This window comes from Narcine bancroftii, chromosome 3, assembly GCF_036971445.1.
Source record: "Narcine bancroftii isolate sNarBan1 chromosome 3, sNarBan1.hap1, whole genome shotgun sequence".
Taxonomy (NCBI): domain Eukaryota; kingdom Metazoa; phylum Chordata; class Chondrichthyes; order Torpediniformes; family Narcinidae; genus Narcine; species Narcine bancroftii.
In genome coordinates, this window is record NC_091471.1 from 85,565,160 (window position 1) to 85,591,224 (window position 26,065).

At 41.0% G+C, this 26,065-nt stretch overlaps 1 protein-coding gene across 4 annotated transcripts in view; it reads right to left on the reverse strand.

Annotated features, from left to right (window-relative positions):
- The window catches only part of pde4d (phosphodiesterase 4D, cAMP-specific), a 1,272,582-nt gene that overhangs the window by 1,115,926 nt on the left and 130,591 nt on the right, over nucleotides 1–26,065 (reverse strand). For all 4 annotated transcript variants that reach the window (XM_069924452.1, XM_069924453.1, XM_069924455.1 and 1 more), the window contains one exon: nucleotides 7,001–7,136. In XM_069924452.1, the coding sequence (XP_069780553.1) occupies nucleotides 7,001–7,042 (42 nt within the window). In that variant the 5' untranslated portion in view covers nucleotides 7,043–7,136. The remainder of the gene's footprint in view (nucleotides 1–7,000; nucleotides 7,137–26,065) is intronic.

Consider the following 26,065-nt stretch of genomic DNA (forward strand, 5'->3'; position numbering starts at 1 on the left):
GAAGTAGGTCTATTTCTTTCCTTTAATAGACTTAGAGAGATGTTTGGTATATTACTAAACACTTTATTTGCCTATTATCAAGTACGATTATCAAGTACGAGATTTATTGTTAGAAAGTTTTTGGTAGAGAGTTGGTATTACCTGGTCAAATGAAAATTGAGAAATTAATTGTTGACAAGGGGAAAAAGGGACTGGTTTCAAAAATGTACATGTTACTACAGGAAAAGATGATGGAAGTTGATATATTTAAAATGAAGGATAAATGGGAGAAGGTCCTGTCTATTCCTATATCTGTGGAGGAATGGTCTAATACACACATGTCAAACTCTGGCCCGCGGGCCAATATAATTATATTTGGCCCGCAAGATCATTTCAAAAATGTATTAGAGGTGGCCCGCCGATGCTGTTTTTTGGTAATGTCACCCCCACCATCCTCCCCCTTCATTGCACATCCTTCCCCATTGTAACACGAGAAACTGTAACACGAGAAGCCTGTCGATGTCATCAGCCGTCAAACCGGTTGGAAGGCACCCTGCACAACCAGTCACTTCTCCCACCTGTCGAGCAGTGCGGCGGATTGGCGAGCGCCTGTGATTTCCTGTCGGCATGACGGGCATGGCAGGCTGCGCACGGCCCCCGGGCAGTGCGAGCCCCGCGCGACTGGCACCGGACGGCCCTTCCACAACGCGATCGCACTTCTCCCGGTCGCCACGGCCTTCAGCGCTTGCACCCGCGCAGACCCCAGGGATGGCTGGTTCGGTCCTGCACGTGAAGAGAGAGATGGTGGCTGTCCGCAAAGGCTGATCGGCAGCGCGCTGGGCCTGAGTGGGTGGGTAAGCAGGGGTGGGCAGAGGGTGTAGGTGAGGAGTAATGGGCAGGGGAAGTTATGGTGGTGCGAGGGGCAGTTAGAGGGAGGGATGAGTAGAAGGAGGGGTGGATAGGGAAGAGGTAAAAGGGGAGGGGCAGGGCGAGTAGAGGAGGGGTGATTAGAGGGTGAGAGACGGGTAGAGGCAGTTGAGGGGCGTGTATAGGATGGGGTGGGTAGAGGCAGAGCGAGTGGAGTGAGGGGTGAGTAGAGGTTGGGTAAAGGACTGGTCAGGTAGAGGGATGGTGGGTCGAGGGTGAATAGAGGCCTAGAGCCTGAGGAGTGAGCAGGAAATGCTGAGTCCAGATGCAGGCCAAAATGGACACAGCCTGTGAATGCAGACTACATCTCCACAGGGACCAAATAGGTTTCCCTCAGGTCAAGCAAAGGGTGAACTTGAGCTACCTACTCCTGACCTGTAACATTATCCTCCTAAAGTTATATCCTAAAGTTTAACATTACATATGTTGAAAGAAGAGAAAACATGCAGATGTTGTTGAAAATTTTCAATAAATATTTAGTTCGGCCCTCGACTTAGTCCAAGTTTTTAATTTTGGCCCTCCATGAATTTGGGTTTGACACCCCTGGTCTAATATGTGTCTTGACAGTGTTACCAAGTTAATTAATGTACGATATAGTTGGTTAATTATAATGTTTTGCATCAGTTATAAGTAACACCTGAAAAATTGAAAAAATATGGATTTAGAGTGTCAGTTTTATGTTTTCGATGAGTGAACAGACGTACTTTTTTTTACATTCATTTTGGGAATGTACAAAAGTTATGCCCTTTTGGGAAAAAGTTATTAAATTTTTGTGAGATTTATTCAAGATAGATCTGTATGTTGATCTATGGGTATGCTTAGTGGGATATATAAATACATTAACGACAGGTTTACGATTGGAGAAACCTCAAATTGCATTTATATATTTAGGGCTGGCGGTAGCTAGAAAATGTATAGCTGTCACTTGAAAAAATTATTTTGAATTGAGTATACAAATGGCATCATGAAATTTAATCATGTATCTATTTGGAAAACGTATAATTTGCAGAATAATCACTATTTTTGTTAAAATGTGGAGTTTGTATTTGGAAATTATGGGCTTAGATATTAAGTAAAAGTTTTATTTATAACAAAAGATGTAAAAAGATAGCACATCACACAGCAAACTGTTATAACCCAGTATTACTGTTTTTTTTTAAAAAAGCTCCGAAGGGTTCTAGGGGGTGGGAGGGGGGAGGAAGGATAGTAGAGGGTTGTTTTAGATAAGTATATTGTATATGTTTTTTCTGTAAAATTTTTAAATAAAATTTTCCAAAAAAATGAAGAATTTCCAATATGCTAGCATTGGTCATTCACACTACAAATTTCCATTTCAGTCTGCCATTTAATACAGCATACCATGAACAGAAGGGGTGGGATGTGTAACTCAACAATGTTGGCATGTGCATCTAATATCACGTATAATATATCGTATCTGACGGCATGTTAGACTCACTTCTTTTTCACAAAAAATGAATCAAAATATTCACCAGTTTTATATGCCAGGTTTACTATAGAGCCCTGCCTTTCTACTACCCCTCCACCTCAGTGCTGCTGTCCCCTCCTTCTCATCTATCATCTCCCTCCATGTCACCCCCCCCCCCCACTCTTTTATCTGACGCTCACTGACATTTTCTCATACTTGGATGAAGGGCTCCAGCCTGAAACATCCGTGATGTGTCTCTGCCTTTGCTACATTAAGGATACTGTTTGACCTGCTGAGTACCTCCAGCATTGTGTGTTTTACGGAAGGATAAAGCTGAAGAATTTAATAGTTAGTATATTTTGTGTATTAGTACATAACAATAAACTAATCTTGATCGGGAATTTTTGACAGATGGATTCAGCTTGCAAACACCAAAGACCAGAACCTGCAAACATCAATGTTATAGTGGCTATGTATGGGCCCTATTGCATCTGTCATTAACACCCACATTTCTCCACTTTCCCATTGTTGCCCATTCAGCATCATGGGCATCAACACTGTTGCTGTGGCTGTCCCATCAGGTGAAGCACGCCATTGACTGTGACCTGACTTCAGGCCGAAGTCCTGAGGCTCCACTGTCTGCTGTCAAAGACCTTTAAAAATTGTTCAAAGTTCTCTGATCAACAAAGATGTTTTTAAAATACTCAAGTGGATTTTAGTAAATTAAACAAAATTTAAAAAAATAAATGTATTTGTAAATATAAAGTAAAATGAAAACAGAACACCTTTACAAGGTTGGGAGGCTCATTCAAATAAAAGATGTATTCAACGCACAAGGCTGAGAGCTAGACATGAGGGTGATCTGGGGCTTCAAATCTGTACATTTGTACTCTGCCCCAGGGCTCTATACTGACTCCAGTATGAGCTCAGATACACCTGTGTCTGGTCGGCACCTCATTCCAGACTTCCACAGTGCAATGCAGAGATGTAAAGATCAGGATAAAATTGTCCTATGCATTGCAATTAACCATTGTTTCCCTGGGAAACTAAAGGCTGAAGATTAGATTTTCTCAGGCCAATATTTAACTAGGAGCTAGCGATCGGAACCAATAATTCACGATGGGAGCTGGAGAATTTAAATTCAATCATTTAAATAAATCTGCTTAAAAGAAAAATTAAGACTGAGTAATGGTCAGCATGAAATAACTGGATTGATGAGGAAACCCATTTCTACACTGATCTGTGACTCCAAGGCAATTTGTGGTTGATTCTCATTTGGGTAGTGGTTAGGGGTAGATGCCAACATTGCCAGTGATATCCAGATCCTTTGAGCAATCACTAAAATAAACTATGGAGTAGAAAGTAACAAGAAGACTGTGGAGGATGTCCCTGGCCTTCTTTAAATCCTGCTACAGGATCATTAACATCCACCTAAGGGCAGAGTGGATCGGGCTGTATTTGACATGACTCTAAAATTCGTGGCTTTTAGCAATGCCTAGAATCTACAAAATATTCTTTATTAGAAGATGCCGCACTATCCATTTAAGTTGAAAAATAGTGAGATAAAGTGGCGTAGCAGTTAGTGCAACGCCTTTACAACACCAATGATTCAGACCAGATCGAGGTTCGAGTCCCACACTCTCTATAAGAAGTTTGTATGTTCTCCTCATATCTGCGTGGGTTTTCTCCAGGGGCTCCCAATGCTCAAACAAACTGGGGGTGTAGGCTAATGAGGTGTAAATTGGGCAGCATGGACTTGTGGGCTGAAATGGCCTGTTACCATGCAGTATGTCTAAAACAAATTTAAAACAAATATTCCTGATTTTATTTATAAAGCAGCCTGCCCATGATCTCCACCCAACATTTTTGGCAAATGGCTGCAGAACCATTTGGCATCTATTTGCATACAATTTGTAACGCTAAATCCTCCCAGTGCAGACCACAAAATAAGAGAGAAGGAATATTTATTTCAGTCCTTGTTTTACATCTCCATTGTTTATCTTGTGTCACTCTTTTAACTGTTTACTTATTTCCTGTTCCTTCCTTTGGATCTATTATTCATTTATCACTCACCTTCATTTCATGGCAGATATTCCAGTCTGATTATTGGCTGCGCATTTGTCTCAAAGTTGTGAAGATGTCTCTTGCAGAACACATGCATCACTGCTCTGGGACACATAGCTGAGGGTCTGTGGTGATACAACCACAACACTGTATCTGCCGGAAGACAACCTGGGAGGCTGTCAATCGCTGGCCTGTATATAGACTTGAGCCAGCCCCTCCCGGGGTCAGTCAGACTCATGGAGCCAGCAGAGGTTAGCCAGGCACACATGGAGCCAACAAGATATTAAGACTGGTGTGTACAGAGTGTAATGCACAGCAAAAGAACCAAAGGCTTGTTGATCCAAACCAAGGCTTTTATTAACTAAAAGACTGGAGCATATCACAAGTAGCTCAACCAGTCCAGAATGACCTGGTCTGGCTAGGAGCAATCCTTTAAGACCTGCCAGTAGATGTGGCTAAACTCTCAGCCAATCACAGTCATCCTACACTACCATTGGTACATATGTACATATACACATTGGTGATAGAATCTGTACTATCACACAGAGTTTGAGCTGATTAAAGCCAGTAGTAGTCTTCTCATGTTCACAGAGAAGACTGGGTTTTGGAAGCATTGTGGAAACCACATGTTTCGTTTCCCCTACGCGAGGAGTTGTGACATTTCTCAGCAAGAATTCCTGCATTTTTGCAGTCCAGTCACTCAGTCTCTCCCACCTCCTACGTGATTACTTTTGACCATCAGTTTAAAAGTCTGTGTTTCAACATAGGATTTCTAAGACTGAACTTTGGAATGACTTCCCAGAATTGCGACTAAGCTGTGATGGTTTGGGTCTCCTTCTCCCTCTCATAGTTGGTATTGATTTAAATGAATGTGTTACATTATTAGTAGTTATTAATAAATATATTGTTTTAAAAGAAAAACAACAAAACAGTCTTGGTGAATTTCTATTGCTGCTGGTCTGCGACGTAGCTGTATGTATTGAATTGCATGGTTTATGTATAAGTATTGTTACCTGTCAGTTGAAGATTTTTTTTTCTCTCTGTTAACAATTGTACATAATATTGTTGATCATGTTTGTAGATGATTAGTGAGTGGCGTGACCTCCAAGGGGTGAATGTAGTGTGGATTGTGGAGTGTCATATTACTGCCCTTGTGTAACAGAGAGAGCGAGTAGGTGGCCACTGGAATCGGAGTTTGCTGTATCCAAAGTGAAAGCTCATATTGTTTTAATATCAAATGTTGTTTTATGACTTCCCTGTTGTCATTTCTCCATGTGTACAATAAAGTTCATCTTTGTTTGAGAGCCTGTGTCTGGACTCACTTCTCTGTGAACCCGCTGAACCAGATTTAAATCTCATGTAACACCATCCAATGTTATATCCTTCCTCATCTGGACTTTAATGCTCGAATTGATTTTTTTGCTTCATCAGTTCTTTTTTAAAAAAAAACATTTTTAATCCTTCCATTTAAGTATTTCATTGATTAGAATCATTCCTCCTACCACCATTCTACTTGACAGACTTTTTATAATTATGTGGACTCCGATCCAATGCACCATACCTTTCCTTTTCAGTTTATTTAGCAACAATGTCCCTCATGTGCATTACCACATTTATGTTTATACAAAGTTTATCCATAATGTTCAGCAAGTGTATGATGTATAATGGTTCCTTTTGGCACTAACAACATGGGTAGAAAGAGAAGTGTGGTCTTACAGGCATAAGGGAGCTAGGAAAGAGACGGAAAAGCAGGACCTCAAATCTTTGGATTATTCCCAGAGACACACATCACTAGGTAAGGACATAGAAGATAAAGCAGATGAATCTCTGGCTTGGGACTTTGTACAAAGAAAGACTTTAGATTCTGGATGAATTGGAACTGTTTCTTGGCAGAGTATTTGATAAATAAATACATTGATTATCAAAGCAAATGTTTATGCTTGACCAAGACTGACTATTCTAAAGATTAACTGGATTTATGTAACTACTGGATAGCACATCAAGAACACATAAAACAGAATTATGAGTTTAGTGTTTGTGATTAAATAGTTTTTTTTGGGGGGGAGGAAAGATCCTGTTACTATCAATAAAAACTGGACCAAGAACAGAATATTATCACAGAATGGGTGATAATATTTCTATACAATTATTATCACCCACCACTTATGAGTATTGTACACAAAAAAAAACATTTTATTCAAACCATAGAACACCACAGTACAGAAAACAAGCCATTTGTCCCCTCAAGTCTATGCTGAAATATTATTCCGCAAGTCTCTGCATCTAGTTCATAACTCTCCAGACCTCTCCCATCTATGAATCTATCCAGTTTATTCTTAAAACTTAAGAGTGAGCCTGCATTTACCACGTCAGATGGCAGCTCATTCCACACTCCTACCAAGAATATTCTGTTCTTAAATTATGTTTGAAATATTCCAAGTTCCTCAATTATGATATCTATTGTTTCTAACATTCTTTGAGAAGCCATTTTGTAAATGCGTGCTTCAATATTTAATTGAAATTTATTACTTTTCAGTTTGGGTTGTTTAAATTCTTAAACAAGAGAATGAGTGAACAGAACTAGAAAATAAATGTCTCACTTACGTTCTCACTGTTGACAGCTACAAAACTGCAAGCTTTTTTCATGATGAATTTTTGTTATTCTGGGGGGATTTTTTTCAGCCTTCTGTTGATTTCCAAGGTTTCACCGTCACAAATTAAAATCCACTAAGATCTTTTGCTGAAAACAAATGGTTTTCAATTTTTACTTAAAAGGAAATAACATGAATCAGACGAGCTGAATGATAAAATTCAAAGTAACATTACCAAATAAAAAACCTTACAGTTATATTCTGAATAAAACATTTATTCAGACTATGATTAGAAAGCTCATAAACACTTATGACTTGTAAAACTAATTGTCCTTAACATCAATGAGGGGTAAATCATAAACACTGCTGATGGAGAAACTCTGCAGGGAACACAGAGAAAAATGTTAATATGCCAGAGATCTCCAGAAGAAACTTATCGGCCAATTATTCTTTTAATGGAGACTACAATATTAACCAACTATCTCGTGCATCTTTGTAGAAAAATCAACATTAAGAAATAAATGCTACAAACACAGCATTTATATTTTCAACCTGACTTAGCTTTGCAAGACCACACTTTTTTTGTGAATAAACATGAAGATTACTGGCATAGTTTTGTAGAGTTACATAATTTTAGGGGAAAGAAAAGGTGGCTCCAGCAATTTGTCGTTTTTACTCCAGATTCCAACATCTGCAGTCTCTGGTGTCTCCTTAAAATTTTTGGTCTCTATTCCCCACCATATTCTCTTGGTAAGGTGCCGAAGGAAATAGGAAATATAATTAGTAATAGGAGATTCAGTCGTTATGGGGACAGACGGGCATTTCTGAAGAGTTAGCGTACCTACAGAATGGTAGGTTGCCTCCCTGGTATCTCCATCAAGGATCTCACTGAACAATTATGGACCTTGTTGAAGGGGAAGGGGAAATAATCAATATTCATGGTTCCTCTCGGCACCAACAACATGGGTAGAAAGAGAAGTGCGGTCCTGCAGGCATAGTTAAGGGAACTAGGAAAGAGACGGAAAAGCAGGACCTCAAATCTTTGGATTATTCCCAGAGACACACATCACTAGATAAGGACATAGAAGATAAAACAGATGAATCTCTGGCTTGGGACTTTGTACGAAGAAAGACTTTAGATTCTGGATGAATTGGAGCTGTTTCTTGGCAGATAGAACGTCTGCAAGCCACATGAACAAGCATTACCCACCGGAAGTTTGTTGGTACATTTGGGAGGTGTTTAAACTAGTTTGGCAGGAGCTTTAGAACCTGAGAGTAGAATGTGAAGGGGGAAAAAAGCTGGAAATAGAAGACAGCGGTTCGGGTGTTGGAGTAGTTAGGACGGTAAAGAAAAATTAAAAAGACATTGTGCTATGATAAACCAGTGTATATCCAGATGGAACAGAGTGTAAAAGAATAAATGAACACCAGCAAATACTAAATGGAAGTAGGAAGAAAAAATGAGATAAGATTAAAGGCAAAATGCAATGGGAAATACAATACACATCACATTAAGTCAATGTAAAGATTTTTATGAGGGGATCAGTAAAAATGGAAATTAAATAACAACTAAATTTGATTTGCCTTGCAAATATGTGAATATGCAGAATGTAGTAAATAAGGTTGGAAATATAATGTGGTCGCCTTCACAAACTTGGCTTAAGTAGACCTGGACACAATGTGTTAGGAAGTAGGCAAAAAAGAGGATAGATAACAGACTGATTTCAGAGAATATTACAGTCTGGAGGGAGAGGGGATTACAACTCAGATCCCCTTTAAAAGTCCTCTCATCATAAACCTAGGCCCTCTTTTTCTTGACACTCTATCACTGTAAAAAGTGTTTGACTATCCTCTCTATCTGTGCTTCTCATATTCTTACATACCTCTACCAGGTCAGTTTGCCACTAGGAAACAGTGGTGGGAACATTACACTGCTGGGTGTAATCTATAGGTCAGCAGGAAGTGGGAGAATTACAGAGGAACAAATATGCCAAGAAATTAGTGTTTAGTGCAGAGAGGTCAAATCATTTCAAAGGTGGACAAGGATAATTTAGCTTTGATCATAACATTCATCTATCAAGGTTGACTCCAGAAAACGAGATGGAAAAATCCAAAGAAAAGGTAAAAAAAAACAGCATGGATAGAAAGGTTTGATGAAGGGTTTCTGATCTTAAACTTTAATTATAGTTGCTAACTACAATTGTTGCTTGAACTTCTGATTCTGTTTTAGGTTCCCAGCATCTGCAGGTTTTTTTATTTCAATAGGATGAAAGTGGATAAAGCCCAAGTAAATTCGAACCTAAAATTGACAGGGAACACTACAACAGAACAATGGGCGACCTTAAGGAAGGGATGGTACAGGTTCTGGTTGAAGCAGATGCTCATGCAGGGCAGATAAAGAACAAGCAACCCAGAGCTCCCTGGTTGGTGAAAGAAATACATTGGAAGGTAGTGTAAAAACAAAATGCTGTCTATAAAAGATATTGAGCTACGAATACCAAGGAGAACCAAGTTAGTTTAAAAGAATCAGAAATGGAGTAAATACACTGAATGAGAAAAATAGTTAATGATAAAAGACAGCTGCCATTATAAATGAGAATTGAAATGAGGCCTGTAAATCGTCGAAGGGAAGAACAAAGAGAAGTAGACTCATCAACAACCAGGTTAAGAGCATTGTTAGGATTCTGAATGAATACTTTGTAGCTGCCCATGCACGGAGACACCGGACTAGCTCATAAAAAGGCCAATGAACACGCGGCCGCATGGACCAGGGAAGAGGGTGACACTGGCCGTCGCCCCAGGTGACCTCCTGCCCGGCAGGAAGGCAGAGAGCTGCAGCGGGAATGCTGGCCAATCACAGGCTAGCGCTCCGATGACACAGTGCCATGATGTCAGTGCCTGAGGCTCATATAAGCAATAAACCAGTCTCGACTTCAAGACTTTGGTGTGAGTTTCATTCTTCTCCATCCTGCGTAGTGCAAATGCTACATTGGTGACCCCAACAGGTCCAATCGCCAGTTGGACCCGAAGATGACGGACTAGGCAGAGCCCCCAGTGACCATCCCTGTGGTCTCACTCCGTCTCCCAACATTTTGGGTATCGCAGCAACATGTGTGGTTTGAGCAGGCTGAGGCCCAGTTCCTGCTTTGAAACGTAACTGCTGACAGCACCCATTACTACTATGTGGAGAGCGCACTTGATCAAGACACAGCTGCAAGGGTTGTAGGCTTTCTACGGCAACCTCCCGAACAAGGCGAATACGCAGCCCTCAAAGAGCTGTTAACCCACACTTTTGGGGTCTCCTGGCATGAGCACACCACCCGATTGCTGCATATGGATAGACTGGGGGACAGGGGCCCATCCCCCCCCCCAATAAGAAAGATACTCACTTTGACCAAGGACCACAAGCCTTGTCTGCTTTTCAAACAGATCTTTCTGGAGCAATTGCCTGAGGATATTTGACTCTTGCTCATGGTTCAGGAGTTCAGTGACCCCCCCCCCCCCGGAGAGCCACAGCCCAGGTGGACATATTCTGTTGAGCGAAGAGGGATACCAGCGCTGTCATAGACCAGGTCAGCAAGCCCCATGCCCAACCAACTGCTAAGCCAAGACCAGTGGAGAGCGTTAATACCCCGGGACATTTTTGCTACTATCATCAGTAATGGGTGCGGAAGAGCGTCGATGCTGCCCACCCTGCGGGTTTCTGGGAAACTTCCTGGCCAACAGTCTTTAATGACTGTGGTAATTGGCCCACATGATAGCTTCCTCGACGTTAGGGACTCTTTGATGGGCAGACGTTTCCTGGTTGACTCCAGTGTCGAGATAAGCATCATGCGCGCCCCCCCGCCCCCATCCCCCGGCAGGCCTTGACACCCACAACCTAAAGCAGGGCCCAGCACAGAGGGCAGCTCCTCCATCTGAATTTATGGTACCTTTGGTTTTGCAACAGCCAGTTGTCATGGACTTTCACCCTGGGGGCAGATTTCCTTTATGCCCACTGCCTGCTCATAGACCTTAAGGGGTGGCACATGGTGGACTCTAGAACTTTTCAAGTTCTACCTCTGGGGGAAGTCAAACTACCTGCCCACCACCTTAACTCTATAACGCTTTCAATCATGAGTTTGCCCACATCCTGGAGGAGTTCCCCATAATATTGCCACCAAAGTTCTCCACAGCCAAGCCAAAGCACCACATTCTGACTGAAGCCCCTCCCCCCCTTCTCCATGCCAGCTCCCTCACAAGAAGATCACCCTAGCAAAGGAGGAGTTTAAGAAAATGGATTGCACAGCACTCTAACAGTCCTTGGGCCTCCTCACTCCACATGGTGCCAAAAACAGCGGGGTTGGGGAGTGGAGGCCATGCAATGACTACCGCTGCCTCAATGAGGCCACCACGACTGACAGATATCCCATGCCCCACATCCAAGACTTCGCAGCCAACCTGCATGGGGCACGGGTGTTTTCCAAGGTTGATCTCATCTGGGGATACCACCAAGTTCCAGTTCACCCCCAGGATGTCCCCAAGACCATGATTATAACCCCCTTTTGTCCTGTTCAAATTCCTACGCATGCCCTTTGGTCTGAAAAATGTGGCACACACTTTTCAGCGGCTGATGGGCACAGTGCACCAGGACCTCCCATTTGTGTTCATCTATTTGGAGGATATCTTCATCACTAGCCACTGCTGCAAAGACCACATTGCCCACCTGAGACAACTGTGCACCTGGTTGAGTGAGTTCGGTTTGACAATTAACCCCGCAATGCGTCAATTCAGCCTGGACACTATTGATTTCCTGGGGCACAGAATTAACAAACACGAGGCAACTCACTTCCCCGAAAAGGTTGAGATGGTCCGGAACTTCGCCAAACCATGTACAGTAAAGGGGCTACAGAAATTCACTGGTGTGATAAACTTTTACATGGATTCATACCGGCAACAGCGCGTATCATGCACCCCTCTTCCACAAATGGCGGGCAAGTCATAGGACATTACCTAGGACAATGAATCTTTGAAGGTGTTCCAGAATGCCAAAGATGTGCTGGCCAACACCACCCTCCAGGTACAACCCAGACCAGAGGCACCTACCTCTCTGACAATCAATGCCTCCAACACAGGTGTACTGGAGCAACTCATTGAAGGCCAGTGGCAACCCTTGGCCTTTTTCAGAAAAAACTTGTAACCCTGCTCCCCCCAGCTCAAATACAATGCTTTCAAATGAGAGCTATTGGTGCTCTACCTGGCAGTAAGACATTTCCGTTACTTTTTGGAAGGCTGGCAATTTAAGGTCTTCATTGATTGCAATAGGTTGACCTTTGCCTTCCATAAGGTATTTGTAATGGAGGATTTAGACCATGCTTTTGCTTATGCAAGGCTGAGTATCAGTAACCTAATTTGAGAATAATGGAAGAATCAGCAGACATAAGCCCAGAGATGCAGTTATCTGACAAAAAGACATCTGGTACCAAGAATGTTTAATCTTCCTGCTTGTTAGCCGGTTGCTGTTTGAGATTGATGGGATTGTTGGTCGCAGACTGTCAGGCAAGGCCTTGAAGCTAAGTAAATCATTGTATTCAAAGTGATAAGCTAGAAAGTTGTGGTTTTTGATAGAAGCCTAGGCGTGCTTGGTTATCTTTTTTTTCTGCAGGAAATAGGTGCTTGGATAAGCAATTTTTGGGTAATATAAGCCATGGTCCCGCTGCTGAAGTTTCAGACTCTCTGAGGGGTGGAAACGTCTCTCAGCAAGAAGAAGAACTTCTAGAGTCCAACCAATGTCCCGGCTGGGGGAGGTGGAGAAGCTGCTACCGGCACCCTGACAACCTACTACAAGTGTGCGGTTGTTGCCTCGCTTCAGCAGTTGGGACCAGTCCAGGCGTTGATAAGTATAATTGGGAAGGGCTTGCATATTGTAGTTTGAAATCAGCTTAAGATTTTGTAATAAAGATTTGTATAAACTGAAGTGCTCTCGGCGTGGGTCTCTGTTTTCTTTCAGTAGCTCAATGTGGCCCTCGTCAAAGCGCAGCAGCAGGACCCTAAGATCCCACTTATAGGACAATCGTCTCCGGTCTCAGGTTGGAAGATGTCTCCGTCACCCCAGGTAACCTAACACTCCTGTGCGACCTCTCCACCAGCAGTCCTCACCCCATCGTCCCAGCCACATGCCAGGTTTTTGATGCCATACACAATCTGGAACATCTGGCCATAGGAGCCACAGTCAAGATGGTGGCTAGCAGATTTTTTCTAGCATAGCCTCTGGAAGCAGATTAGCCAGTTGGCCAAGACCTGCACAAACTGCCAGTCCTCAAAAGTGCAGACTCACACAAGGCACCCACACAGACTTTTGAACCAGCGCAGTGCAGGTTCAACCATGTGCATGTTGATATAGTGGGGCCATTACTAGTTTCCCGTGGTGTGAGATGCCTCTTGACCATGGTTAGTGGCACCATGAGGTGGCCTGAGGCAGTTTTGCTGGCTGATACTAGCACAGAAACCTACAAACATTGACACATTGGGTGTCCAGATTTAGGGTCTCGGAGCACCTAACCTCAGACAGTGGGGCATAATTTATTTCTGGGCTCTGGGGAGTGCTGGCTAAATTCTTGGGGACACAGCTTCACCACACCACAGCATACCACCCTCAGGCCAATGGGTCGGTGGAGCATTTCACAGGCAGCTGAAGGTAGCCTCAAGGGTCCCAACTGGATGGATAAACTGCCTTGGGTCCTTCAGGGGATTCGCACCCCACCAAAGAAGACTTAACACCTTGGCAGCGGAGATAGTTTATGGCACACACTTAATCATTTTGAGGGAGTTCCTGCACCTGACAAATGCGCGAAAGACCCTACGGCCACTGTTGAGAACTTGAGGCGAAAACTGGAGCCCCTGGTCGCTCAACAACCCCCACCACATGGCCAGCTCAAGCATAACATCCCCGTGGACTTAAAAACTTGTCAGTATGTGTTCATGTAAAGGGGCACAAAGGAGCGCACACTACAAGGGGCCCTACTGGGTCATTAGGGATAACGGCATCACTTTCATCCTCAATATCAGCAGTAAGAAGGAGACCTTTACCGTGAACCACATGAAGCTGCCGTATCTGGACTGTAACCACCCAGTTTCCACTCCTCCCCCATGATGCAGGGGCAGGCCACCCAAGTCAATGGACAATGGGCGATTGCCAGTTCTGGGGGGGTTCATGTAGCAGTTTGCTAACGGTGACGTGACCGGCCCACAAAATGGCCAATGAACACGGCAACCATGCAGACCTGGGGTGACATTGGCTGTCGTCCCAGGTGACATCCTCCATGGCAGGAAGATGGTGAACTGTAGCAGATATGCGAGCCAATCCCAGGCCAGCACTCCAATAATACGACAGCCAGCGCAATAAACCAGTCTTGACTTCAAGGCTTTGATGTGCTTGTCATTCTTCTGCATGTCCATGTCCAGCGAATGCTGGACAATTGCATTCACTAGGGAAAAAGTTTCTTTTAAAGTAATAAAGCGGTCAAGTAATTGAAATGGTGGATGTGTTAAAATTGAAAGAATGAAAGTACCTGCACTTGAAAAGTTGGATAAACTAAAAAGAAGCAAATAACACAACTTTCAAGTTTATGTACACATCTTCTGCCTTCCTCTCATCAACTCTCTGTAACCACATTCAAAAAATTTTTATTTTGGTTAAAAAGGATTTGCTCTGAATAAATCTATTTAGCCTTAATTAATGCACCCATTTCCCCCTTAGGTGTCTGTTAAACCATTCCAAGGTCAATGTTTCTAACAGCTTTCCTGCCAACATGGCCAAATTACTGGTTTTAGTTGCTGAGCTTATTTGTTCCTTTTTGTTCAAGTATGTAACATTTCTAATCTCTTCAAGCTTCATCCATATATACAAAGAGCTAGGGAAGATGCCCCACTATTTCATGCCACAGTTCCTTAAGAAGCATTGGATGCATTCCATCCTATCTGGGAGACTTGCTTTTTAAAAAAAATGTTTATCCAACTTTTCAAGTACAGGTACTTTCATTTTATCAATTTTAACACATTCACCATTTCTATTAACCTGGTTGTTGATGTGTCTACTTCTCCTTGTATTTCCCCTTTGACGATTTACATGCCTCATTTCAATTCTCATGTATATTGACAGCTAATATTTTCTCATCAACTTTTTTCCCTCATTCACTTTATTTACTCCACCTCTGACTCATTTAAATCAGCTTGGCTCTCCTTGTTCCTGGTTGTTTATGGCCCTATGTACGTAGGCTAAGACATAAAAATTGTGAGCTTTACCTTTAGAGATATGGTTTAAAAAGGAAGGAACTTATGTTAATCCTTGGTCCAGCCTCAGATTGATTTTGGTTGTCATGTTATAGGAAGGATGTGAAGACATTAGAGGGGGTTCGGAAATGATAAATGAGAATATTCCTGGATCTACTGTTATAAAGTAGATTGGAGATGTCGGAATTTTTCACTGGAGAAGACTGGTGTATATAAAAAGATGGAACTGGATACAGTGGATAATGGAAAGCTGCTTCCTTTGGATGGCTTGAAGACCAGTGGTCACAGATATAAAAGAAAGGGGACTTGAATTATGGGTGAAAATGATTAGGTGTTTTTATAAGGCATTTGGTTGGAATCTGGAACACACTGGCTGCAGGTGTAGTGAAACAAATTTCCTTGTGGACCATTGGAGTTGGATAAATACAAGGCAAACAAAAATTTGCAAGGCAATGGACTTGTGGGTGGAAATAGGGAGCCCCCACAGACAGGATGGTCCTGAATTTGATGAACAAAAGGCCTCCTCTTGTGCGGTGACTATTCCATGATTCATTGATTCAGTAATTTCAAACATTTAAGTTGAGCATTCATGCTTTTGTTTTATCTCTGATGAGTCATATAGAAATAATTACTTTGCAATGAAAGGATTTATTGTTTATATTTTATTTGAATTGAATGACAGAGATGAAAAGCTACCCAAAATTACAATAGGAAGGAAATCAGAGAAAACTCCATGACTTGGAGACCCTTGGTTAGTAATAGCAAAGTTCATCTTTTCATACTCTAGCTGCTGGATTTGGAAAGAAGACAAGCTGCGATGAACACTCAAATGATGTTCTAAGGATTGTTTCTTGTCACAATACCCTCTGCAGCATCTGTATGCCAAAGCCATACCAAATAAATGCTGTTTGAGCAAACTACCATGGGAATAAAGATCCATGAAACACGAGAGTCATTTTCACCTGTTACTCTTCATTCAACATTTCATTCACCTTGAAGGACTTTTTTGATATTTTTCTTTCCTGAGTAGCTCATATATACAATGCAATTATTTTAATTTAAATAATTCTAAATGAACAAACTGCATCATTTTCATCGTGGCATATTCAAGTGAGTCTTCAGGGAAATGTGGAATTATTATTGATGCACCAACCCAAAATTTAATCTTTACCCTATAAAGTGCATGGTGCTTCTGGTTTGTGTGATGGCTTCTGAGCTCATGTGACCATTTCTTCCCCATGTCCTATAGAACAGATTCAACTCCTTTTGGAGCCCTTCCTGCAGGCCAGATGAAGCAGCTGCACCCACATATCCGCAAGTCAGAGAAAAATTTTCATCAGTGTCTGGTCCAATGCATTGAGATGTAGCGACCCAAGTTAAAGGCTCTTGAGAATGAAATATTGGGATCGTGATTTGTGAGGGTGCCAATAGCGAGTAGGGCTGCAGAAGGACTTCGGGTGTTAGGAGTTTTATGACTTGTATCAGAGGTTCAGTACGTTGGGCCGACAGATTTGATTCCACACTGTATGACTCTATAACCGGGAACTTGTGTTGACCGCTGTAATATTCACGAGACCATGCTGCTGCAGAGGTTTAGGACTGCATGATGCGAATCCACAAAGTTGGTATGGGAGACTAATCCATGGACACTCAGCATAGGAGGGGAATCCACAGACACTCAGCATGAGGGGAGAATCCACAAACATGACATATCTGAAGCAGTGGTTCTCAACCTGTTTCTTTCCACTCACATACCACTTTAAGTAATCCCTATGCCATAGGTGCTCTGTGATTAGTAAGGGATTGCTTAAGGTGGTATGTGAGTGGGAAGGAAAGGTTGAGAATCATTGCTCTAGACCCAATTGTTACTGAAATATTTTGCTTGAGAAAAATTGTCATTGACCCATTTCCTTTGGAGTTATGAAAATGTGCACAAAATGAGTCAATTAGGTACAATTAAAACAGAGGTTTTCAAACTTTTTATTTCCACCCACATACCATCTTAAGCAATCCCTTACTAATCACAGAGCACCTATGACATAGGGAATACTTAAAATGGTATGTGAGTGGAAAGAAAGGTTGAGAACCACTGCTCTGAAGGAACTCTCTTTTACTTCTTTCTCTAACTGGTGGCAGTGCTAGATTAGTTTTGCCTCTTTGTGTGTCTTTATGGCAAGCAAAAAAAATTTCCAGTGTTTGTGTATTATGTACACAACAATAAAGGAAACTTCCAGTCTTGAATCTTAAAATTGCATTGTCACAGACACAAATCCTGACTACCTGTTGCTGCCATTCTACTCACCAACAAGCCACTGAATACTCAAACAAAGACCATAAATGTGATTTCTTAGATCAAGGTAGAATTCACTCTTATTTTTACCTTTGCTATATAAAGGAAACTGTTTCACCTGCCACCTTCCCTCCCTTTCCCACCTATCACCTCCTGTCTTGCGACCACCCCTCCCCACAACTGTTTAGTTCTGATGTCTGCCAACATTTTTCCACACCTCAATGAAGGGCTCAAGCCAAAAATGTCAGTTATATATTTGTACCTTTGCTATATAAAGGACACTGCTTAACCTGCTGAGTTCTCCAGCTTTGTGATTTTAATAGAATTCATTCTGCAGAAGCTGAAATCAGATGTGTTGCTATTACTGTTGAGTAAAGGTAACTACACAGGCATGAGAGAGGACCTGGCCAAAGTTGATTTGACAAGTACTCTAGCAGGGATCACAGTTGAGATGGATGTTCTGGTAATAATTCAGAAAATGTATATTAATACCCAAATATTTCATCTCATTAAGTGGCCACTTAAATTGAGTGTCTCTTTTAACATGATCATAATTCCCACCCATAAGTGGCATAACTTCACTTATATCCTAATTAACTTTATAACCAGAGAAAATCCCAAAAAATTCCAATTTAGACTGCAATTTTTGTAATGAACTTGCTGGGTCTGTCAGATATATTAGAACATTGTCAGCAAATAGATTGATTTTATGTTCTTCTGAGTTAACACTGAAACCTTTTATGTCTGGATCTTGGTGGATAGATTCCACTAATGTTGAATAGCCAGAATGATAAGGGCTGGAGATAATGGACAACTTTGTCTGCTATGGCTAGACAATGGTAACACCATTGAGATTTGACCATTAGTGATTATTTTTGCTTTAGGTTCATAATATAGAGCTTTAAAAACCTCTCCTAGTCCAAATTTTCCCAAAACTTTAAATAAATAATCCCATTCCAGTCAGTCAAAAGCTTTCTCCACATCTAGGGAAAGAGCGACATTCAATTCATCCCTTGTTTGTGCCAGATGAATAATACTGAGCAGTCTGCTAACATTATCTGCAGACTGCCTCTTCAGTATAAAATCTGTCTGATCTACATTTATTAATTTAGGCAAATAAATTGCCAATCTACTTGCCAGAGCTTTAGTAATGATCTTATAGTCTGTATTCAATAATGATATGGGCCTATAAGATGGTTTCAATGGGTCCCTATCTTTTTGGGAATCACTGTAATAATTGCTACTGAGAAGGACTCCAGGAGGGTGTGGGTTGTCACTGCTTGATCTAGTACCTCCATAAATAGTTATCAATAAATCTTTAAATGCTATTTTAAATTCTAGATTCACCAAATCTTCCTAGAAAGATCTTACCTTAGGACATGACCAGCTCGAATGCAAAGAGGTCCCTATATCTTGACCGCATCAAAAGCATAAATTGGATAATTCAGATTTCAATTTATTTAATTTTTGCGGAGTAAGGTACAGCTGATGCAAAAAATTATATGGCACCAGCCTATACCTTACATTAAATGTATTGCTCATGCTGCCCAGACACAGGTCAGACCAGCAAAATGGATAAATTTCTATTCCAAAATCTGATTCCCATCTCTCATCTAGCCCTTGTTTAGGGCCTGAAGTAAGAAATACATTTTTGAGATAAATTTCTTTGTGATCTCCTTTCGAGCCAGAGTCTCTATTTCAAAACATTGCAGTAAGGTCAGTGCTGGACTTAATTTATCCCTTAAATAAGATCTTCTAACCATATAAAAGTTTACAGTGCAGAAACAGGCCATATCAGCCTGTTTCACTTGAACAAGTCCACGCCGTTTCACTTGAACAACTCCACTAGTTCCCCCCTCCCACTCTCTGCCCATATCCCTCCAACCCCCTCATATCCATGTCAACATCCAACCTTCTCTTAAATGACAGAAAGGACCCTACCACAACTATCTCCTCTGGAAGATCATTCTGTTCTGCCACCTCTCTGAGTGAAGAAGCATCTTCTAACATTTCTCCTAAAATTTTGCTCCCTTATCCTCAACATATGCCCTCTTGTTCCAACCTCCCCTGCCCTCAGGGGAAAGAGTCTACTCACGTCTAGTCTATCTATTCCCTTCAAAATTTTAAATACCTCTATCAAATCCCCTCTCAACCATCTATGTTCCAATGAATAAAGTCCCAGTCTCCTTAATCTTTCTCTAGATGTTGTAACCCAGGCAACATCCTTGTAAATCTTCTCTGCACTCTCTCCACCTTATCTATATCCTTCCCATGATTTGGAGACCAGAACTGAACACAATACTCCAAACCTGGCCTCACCAATGCCTTAAACAGTCACAGCATCACTTCCCAGCTCCTATACTACGATTTATGAAGGCCAGCATAACATATGCCTTTTTATCCACCCTGTCTACATGGGAATCCACCTTCAAGGAACTCTGTACCATAACTCCAAGATCCCTCTGTCCCTCTGCCTACCTCAATGCCCTCCCCTTAACTGTACATGTCCTATTTTGGCTATTTATTTTCCCAAAATGCAGCACTTCACTTGTCTACAGTTAATTCCATCTGCCATCTTTCAGCCCACTTTTCCAAAGAAACCAAATGCTTCTGTAATCCAAGAAAACCTTCCTCACTATCCATCATTCCCCTTAACTGAAGATAGCAGAAAAGGAATGTATTTAAAACTCTGAATGTATACCTGATTTGTTCAAATGTTATAAACTTTCCCAGATCAAAACAATCTTTAATATATTTGATCCCACTCTGAGACCAAATATCTAGAATTTCATTATCAATTGTTAACAGAATTAATTTATTTTGAGGTAGGGGTGTTTTGGGTGAGAGGTCTCCCCGACACCAATATGACCACTGAATTTGTTCCAAATTGTAATAATATGTTTTAGTAAGGGGACTTCCTTAGGACTAAATAGTAATTTAAAATTCCATTTATATTATAAAATGTTCTGCTATCTTCTTATTAACTTATGTAGTTTCAACTTTACCCAAGGAGGCTCGTCTCCTCCATCAAAGAGAGAGGCGATGAACTTTATTTGGTTGCCCAATAATATTTTTTAAAGTCTGGGATCTTTAATCCTTCCAGTTCATAAATCCAGGTTAATTTATCAATAGAAACTCTGGGAATCTTACCTTTTCACAGAAACTTCCTAATATATATTTAGTTAAATTCTGAATGAATCATTGTGGTACTAAAACAGGTAGGTTTTGAAAAAAAAATTATTTAAATCATCCTCAATTTTCCAAAGCAAGGGAATATAATTCAACAATAATACCCTCAGGTGCCAGAATTGTTTTAATTAGGGAAATTAGCAGATACAAGATCTAAAATGAGGCTGTCGGAATATTAATTGAAATTTGTTAAACTTGCTTTAGTGGTGGCCAGGAAATGCATAGCCATTACTTGGAAATCTGATTCCCAACTGAGTCTGACCTGCTGGAAGTCAGAAATATGTAGTTGTGTTCCCCTGGAGAAGATTTACTTACAACCTCAGAAATTGTTACAACATGTTTTTAAGAATATGGAACCTGCATTTAAGATATACAGGGGTCAACCTTCGCTGATTCCCCTTCAGGTCTCCAATACCACTAGCTCCAATATCCCTAGTGATGTCTATGTCAAGATATTTATCTCTTAAGGGAGAAAGTAAGCTCTGGATGAATCTTGTAATGTTTCATCTGTATGTAATTAATGCTTTTGGAAAACAGATGATTTTAATCACATTATATGTGAGAATTACCTCTTCTTTTCACCTTTTCCTTTGGGGGAAGAGGGTCTTTTTCATTTTTTCTGTTTCCCACTTTTCTTTTAAAAATCAGAACGGGGTGTAATTTTGTATTTATAAGCAATAGTGCAGAATATGATAATTGTGATAACGTGTGGATTCTTCCTTCCTTGTATATCAACTTGTAGTTTGGTTTTTGTTATTCTATTTTAGATATATATTTTTTTTTGTAACTTCATGTTGTAAATAAAAAGGAAAAATATAATAATTCGGAAGATGCAGGATCAAATCATTCCAAAGGAGAATAACCATTCTAAGCAGAGGGAAGCATTTGTGGCTAACAAGGGAAGTCAAAGACAGCATGAAAGCAAAAGAGAGGGCATATAGTATACCAAAATAGCAGGAAGCTGGAGGATTGATTGGTAGCTTTTAAAAAACAGAAAGCAACAACAAAACTAACAAGAGGAGAAAAGATGAATATGCAAATCATCCAGCTAATAACATAAAAGAGGACACAAAAATATTTTTCAGATACATAAAAGGCAATAATGGATACTAGACCACTGGAAATGACTCAGGAGAAGTGGCAATTTGGAATAAGGAAATGGCAGATGAACTGAAAAGGATTTTGCATCAATTTACACTGTGGAAGACATGAGCAACATGCCAGAAATTCAAGAGTGTCAGGGGCAGAATTGAGTATAGTCACTATTACTGAGGAGAAGATGCTTGGGAAGCTCAAGCTGTTGTAGGTGGATAAGTCACTTGGATCAGACGGATTTTACATCCTTGGCTCAGAAAGAGGTAACAGAAGGGGTTGTGAGTGAAAAAGTAGTGATTATTCAAGAATATCAAGTCAGGATAGGTTCAAGAGGACTGGAAAATTGCAAATGTCACTCCACACTTTGGGAAGGGAGAGAGGCAAAAGACAGGAATTATATGCTAGTTAGCTTAATTTCAGGGGTTGGCAAGATTCTAGAGGCCATAATTAAGGATAAAGTTTTGGGTTACTTGAAAGCACAAAGTAAAATAGAATGGACACCATGCTTTCCTTCAGAGGAGATCTTGCTTGACAAATATGTTGGAATTCTTTGAGGAAATAAAGAAGATAGACAAAAGAGAGTCAGTCAATACTTAGATTTTCTGAAGGCCTTTGATAAGGTGTTGCACATGAAGCTGCTAAACAAGGTAGGGACTCATGACATCACAATGGATAGAAGATTGGCTGACTGGTAGAGGCAAACAGTGGGAATAAAGGGAGCCCTTTCCAGCTGGCTAGTCATGTTCCGAAAGGTTCAATGTTAGGTTTGCTACTTTTCATACTGTTTGCAAATTATTTAGATGTTAGATGACAGAATTGATGGTTTTGATGTCACAGATAGGTGGAGAGGCAAGTAGTGTTGAGGAAGTGGGGAGACTGTTGAGGGATTTGTATTAGTTGGAAGAATGGACAAGGAAGTAGCAGATGGAATACAACATAAGGAAGGTTAGGGTCAGGCACTTTGGTTGATGGAATGAACAAGTAGAATATTTTCGAAATGGGTAGAGAATTCAGAAAACAAAGTTCAAAGGGAACCTAAGAGACCCAGTGCAGGATTTCCTGAATGATAACTTGCAGGTTGAGTCAGTAATAGGAAGGCAAATGTAATGTTAGCATTCATTTCGAGAAGACAAGAATACAACAGTAAAGATGCAATGTTGAAGCTTTACAAGGAGTTGGTCAGATCACATTTGGACCATATCTAAGGAAGGATGTGCTGCAATTGGAGAGGGTCCAGAGGAACTTTATGAGAATTATCCCAGAGATGAGAGATTTAATGTGTGAATAATATTTGATGGTTCGGAGCCTGTACTTGCTGGAGTTTAAAAGGATGATGAGGGATCATCAGAAATTTCTGAATATTGAAAGAGTTGGATAGAGTGGATGCAGAGACGATATTTCCAGTAGTGGGACAGTCTAGGACCAGAGGGCACAGCCTCAAATAAAAGGTTGTCCCTTCAGAACAGAGATGAGAAATATCTTCATCCAGATGAATCTGTGAAATGTATTGCCGCAGAGAGCCTGGAGACAAGACATTGGGTATAGTCGGTTTAAAGCAGAGGTTGTTAAGTTCTTGGTTAGTAAGGACATCAAAATATTATAGAGAGAAGGCAGAAGAATGGGATTGAAAGGAAAAATGCATCAGCCATGATTTTTAATAGTGGAACAGTCTCAATGGTCTAATTCTCTTATGATCATACGGGGGTTTGAAACCAAGCAAGAGAGAGATATGATACAGTTTCATCAAGTGTACTAAAACCATTCTGAGAAAATAGTGGCTTTTTTTTAATCTTCTGAAATAACAAATGATTAACTACCACTTTGTAGTTGAAGCAACATCATACACAATTCTAAATTACTCTCATTTGAACACTTGTTATGAAAGGTGATGCACATGAAAGAGAAAAGACGAGATGCTTGAATGCTTCAGCTGGCAGCATTCATCTTCTAAAACGGAACTATAATTTTGTTGGGTCTAAGCTTCTAAATGGCATTTTGCAATCCACAGTTTTCCAGTTAGTTGCCCCTTTCAAAAAATTCATGAAAGCTTCATTATGTACTTTTAATGTATTTGAATTATCGCTGCTATTAACCACCCATCACACATACAGCTTGCAAAAACAATCTGTTTCAATTTAAGTATTAAAGCTCCATATAGGATGAAATGTTTGCCATGATAATATAAAGAGCCATTGTCTGTTTTTATAGCAGCAATCACTCAATAAAGAAATCATTTTACATTCAATTCTCAATATGGAACCAGAAGGTGAGAAATACGGTTTGAAAAATAAACCTGCTTAAATTGAAATTTTGGACACAAACTCTTCCAAAGATGTTCAAGTAGGTTGTGGTTTGGTTGGGGTGGGGTGGGAGGGGGGTGCACAGTGGCTGGAGAGTGATCAGATGCTGGAAGAAGGAGAGGTGAAGTGGCAGTTAGTGGGGGTGGGATATGATGGAGAGGGGTGAAAGAAAGAAAGGTTTTACATTTAAATTTTTTTCATCTTAAATTTAAATTGACATACAGCATAGTAACAGGCCATTTCAGCCTACAAGTCCATGCCAATTTATACCCAATTAACCTACAACCCCTGTACGTTTCAAACAGTGGGAGGAAACCAGAGCCCCTGCGAAAATCAATAAGACAAGGAGAGAATTACAAACTTCTTACAGACAGGGTGGGATTCGAACCCCAGTCCTGATAACTGGCACTGTAAAGGTGTTGCACTATAGAAAAGTGAGAGGTGGCAACTGATACGAGTGGGGAAAGGGTGACCCAAAATACTCATACTGGAATTTTAAATTTAATTTCCCAAAATTAGTTAAGTCCCATCCCTATCTAGTTCAATTGTTTCTATCTCTCTGTTACCTACTCCCATTCTCACTTTATCTCAATAAATATTCCTCTCCCCCACCCTCCTGCCATGCAGAGTCCTCCCCTACATGCTATCCACCTCTTCGCTCCTCTTCCCACTTTGGTCTCAGAAAATGTCCCTGCCCTAAATGTTGATTGACCATCTCTTTGAATGCTGCCTAACACATTGAGTTTCTTTGCGCACTCAAAATTCCAGCAGCTGTAGCACTTCTGTTTCTCGGTACACTTCAACAACACTGACCAGTGCCATCAGCTGGATCCATCTGGATCAAATAGATATGTATTAATGCTTCTTAAAGCAAGTAGATTTCCATCACAATTTCTTAAGGCAAAAGCATGTCTCAATGTTACTATTTCTGGTGACTTTGTAGTGTCGGCAATACACCCAACACCCAGTTGGCATCCCAACTATGTCGGAAATCCAATTTATGGGCATTAATCTGCATGGATATCATAATGGTTTGTGGCTTCTTGCCCAAAATTTCTGGATGCCCTCCCAGAGATCAATGCTCTGAACTGAAAATGAACATCTCAGATAGGATTGGTCTTCAACAGAGCCTCATTCAATTATTTCAATGCATAATAGAGAAAATAGAAAGTTGGAATATCATCCATCAACCATCTTCAGCTTCTTCATCAATGACCTTCTTTTGATCACAAGTGGAGATGTATGCTGGAAGTATTCAATTCCATGTGCAATTCCTCAGCAACAAAGCAGCCCATGCCTCTATCTGCAAGGCCAAAACGGCATTCAGAAATGGGCTGATAAATGATGTTCACACAAAGGTGCCAGGCAGTGATCAAATATAACAAGATAGTGCCTAACCACCTTCCTTAACACACAGGTTTCAGATTTATTGCCAGAGTACATAAATGACATCACATACAACCCTGAAATTCTTTTTCTGCAGGCTAGGTAGAATTACCAGGGCAATGTTACTATTTCTGGTGCGAGTCTTGTGCCACCTACACCTCTTTCCTGATGGCAGCAGTGAGAACAGAGCTTGTGCTGGGTGGCATGGATCCTTAATGATTGCTGCTGTTCTCCGACAGCAGCGTTCTCTGTAGATGTTCCCTAAGGTGAGGAGGGTTTTGTCTGTGATGTTCTGGGCTGCATCTCTATCTTTTGCCGTGTTTTATGCTCAGAGGTATTGGTGTCCCCAAACCAGATTGTGATGAAGCCAGTCAACACACTTTCCACCACACATCTGTAGAAATTTGCCATATGGCAAAGTCAAATCACCATAGTAAAGACCCCCACCAATTAGAAATGCAACTAGATCAGCCACATAAATACAATGGCCACAAGAACAGTCAGAGACTGGGTGCCCTGCAACATGACACCATGAAGCCCTTTCACC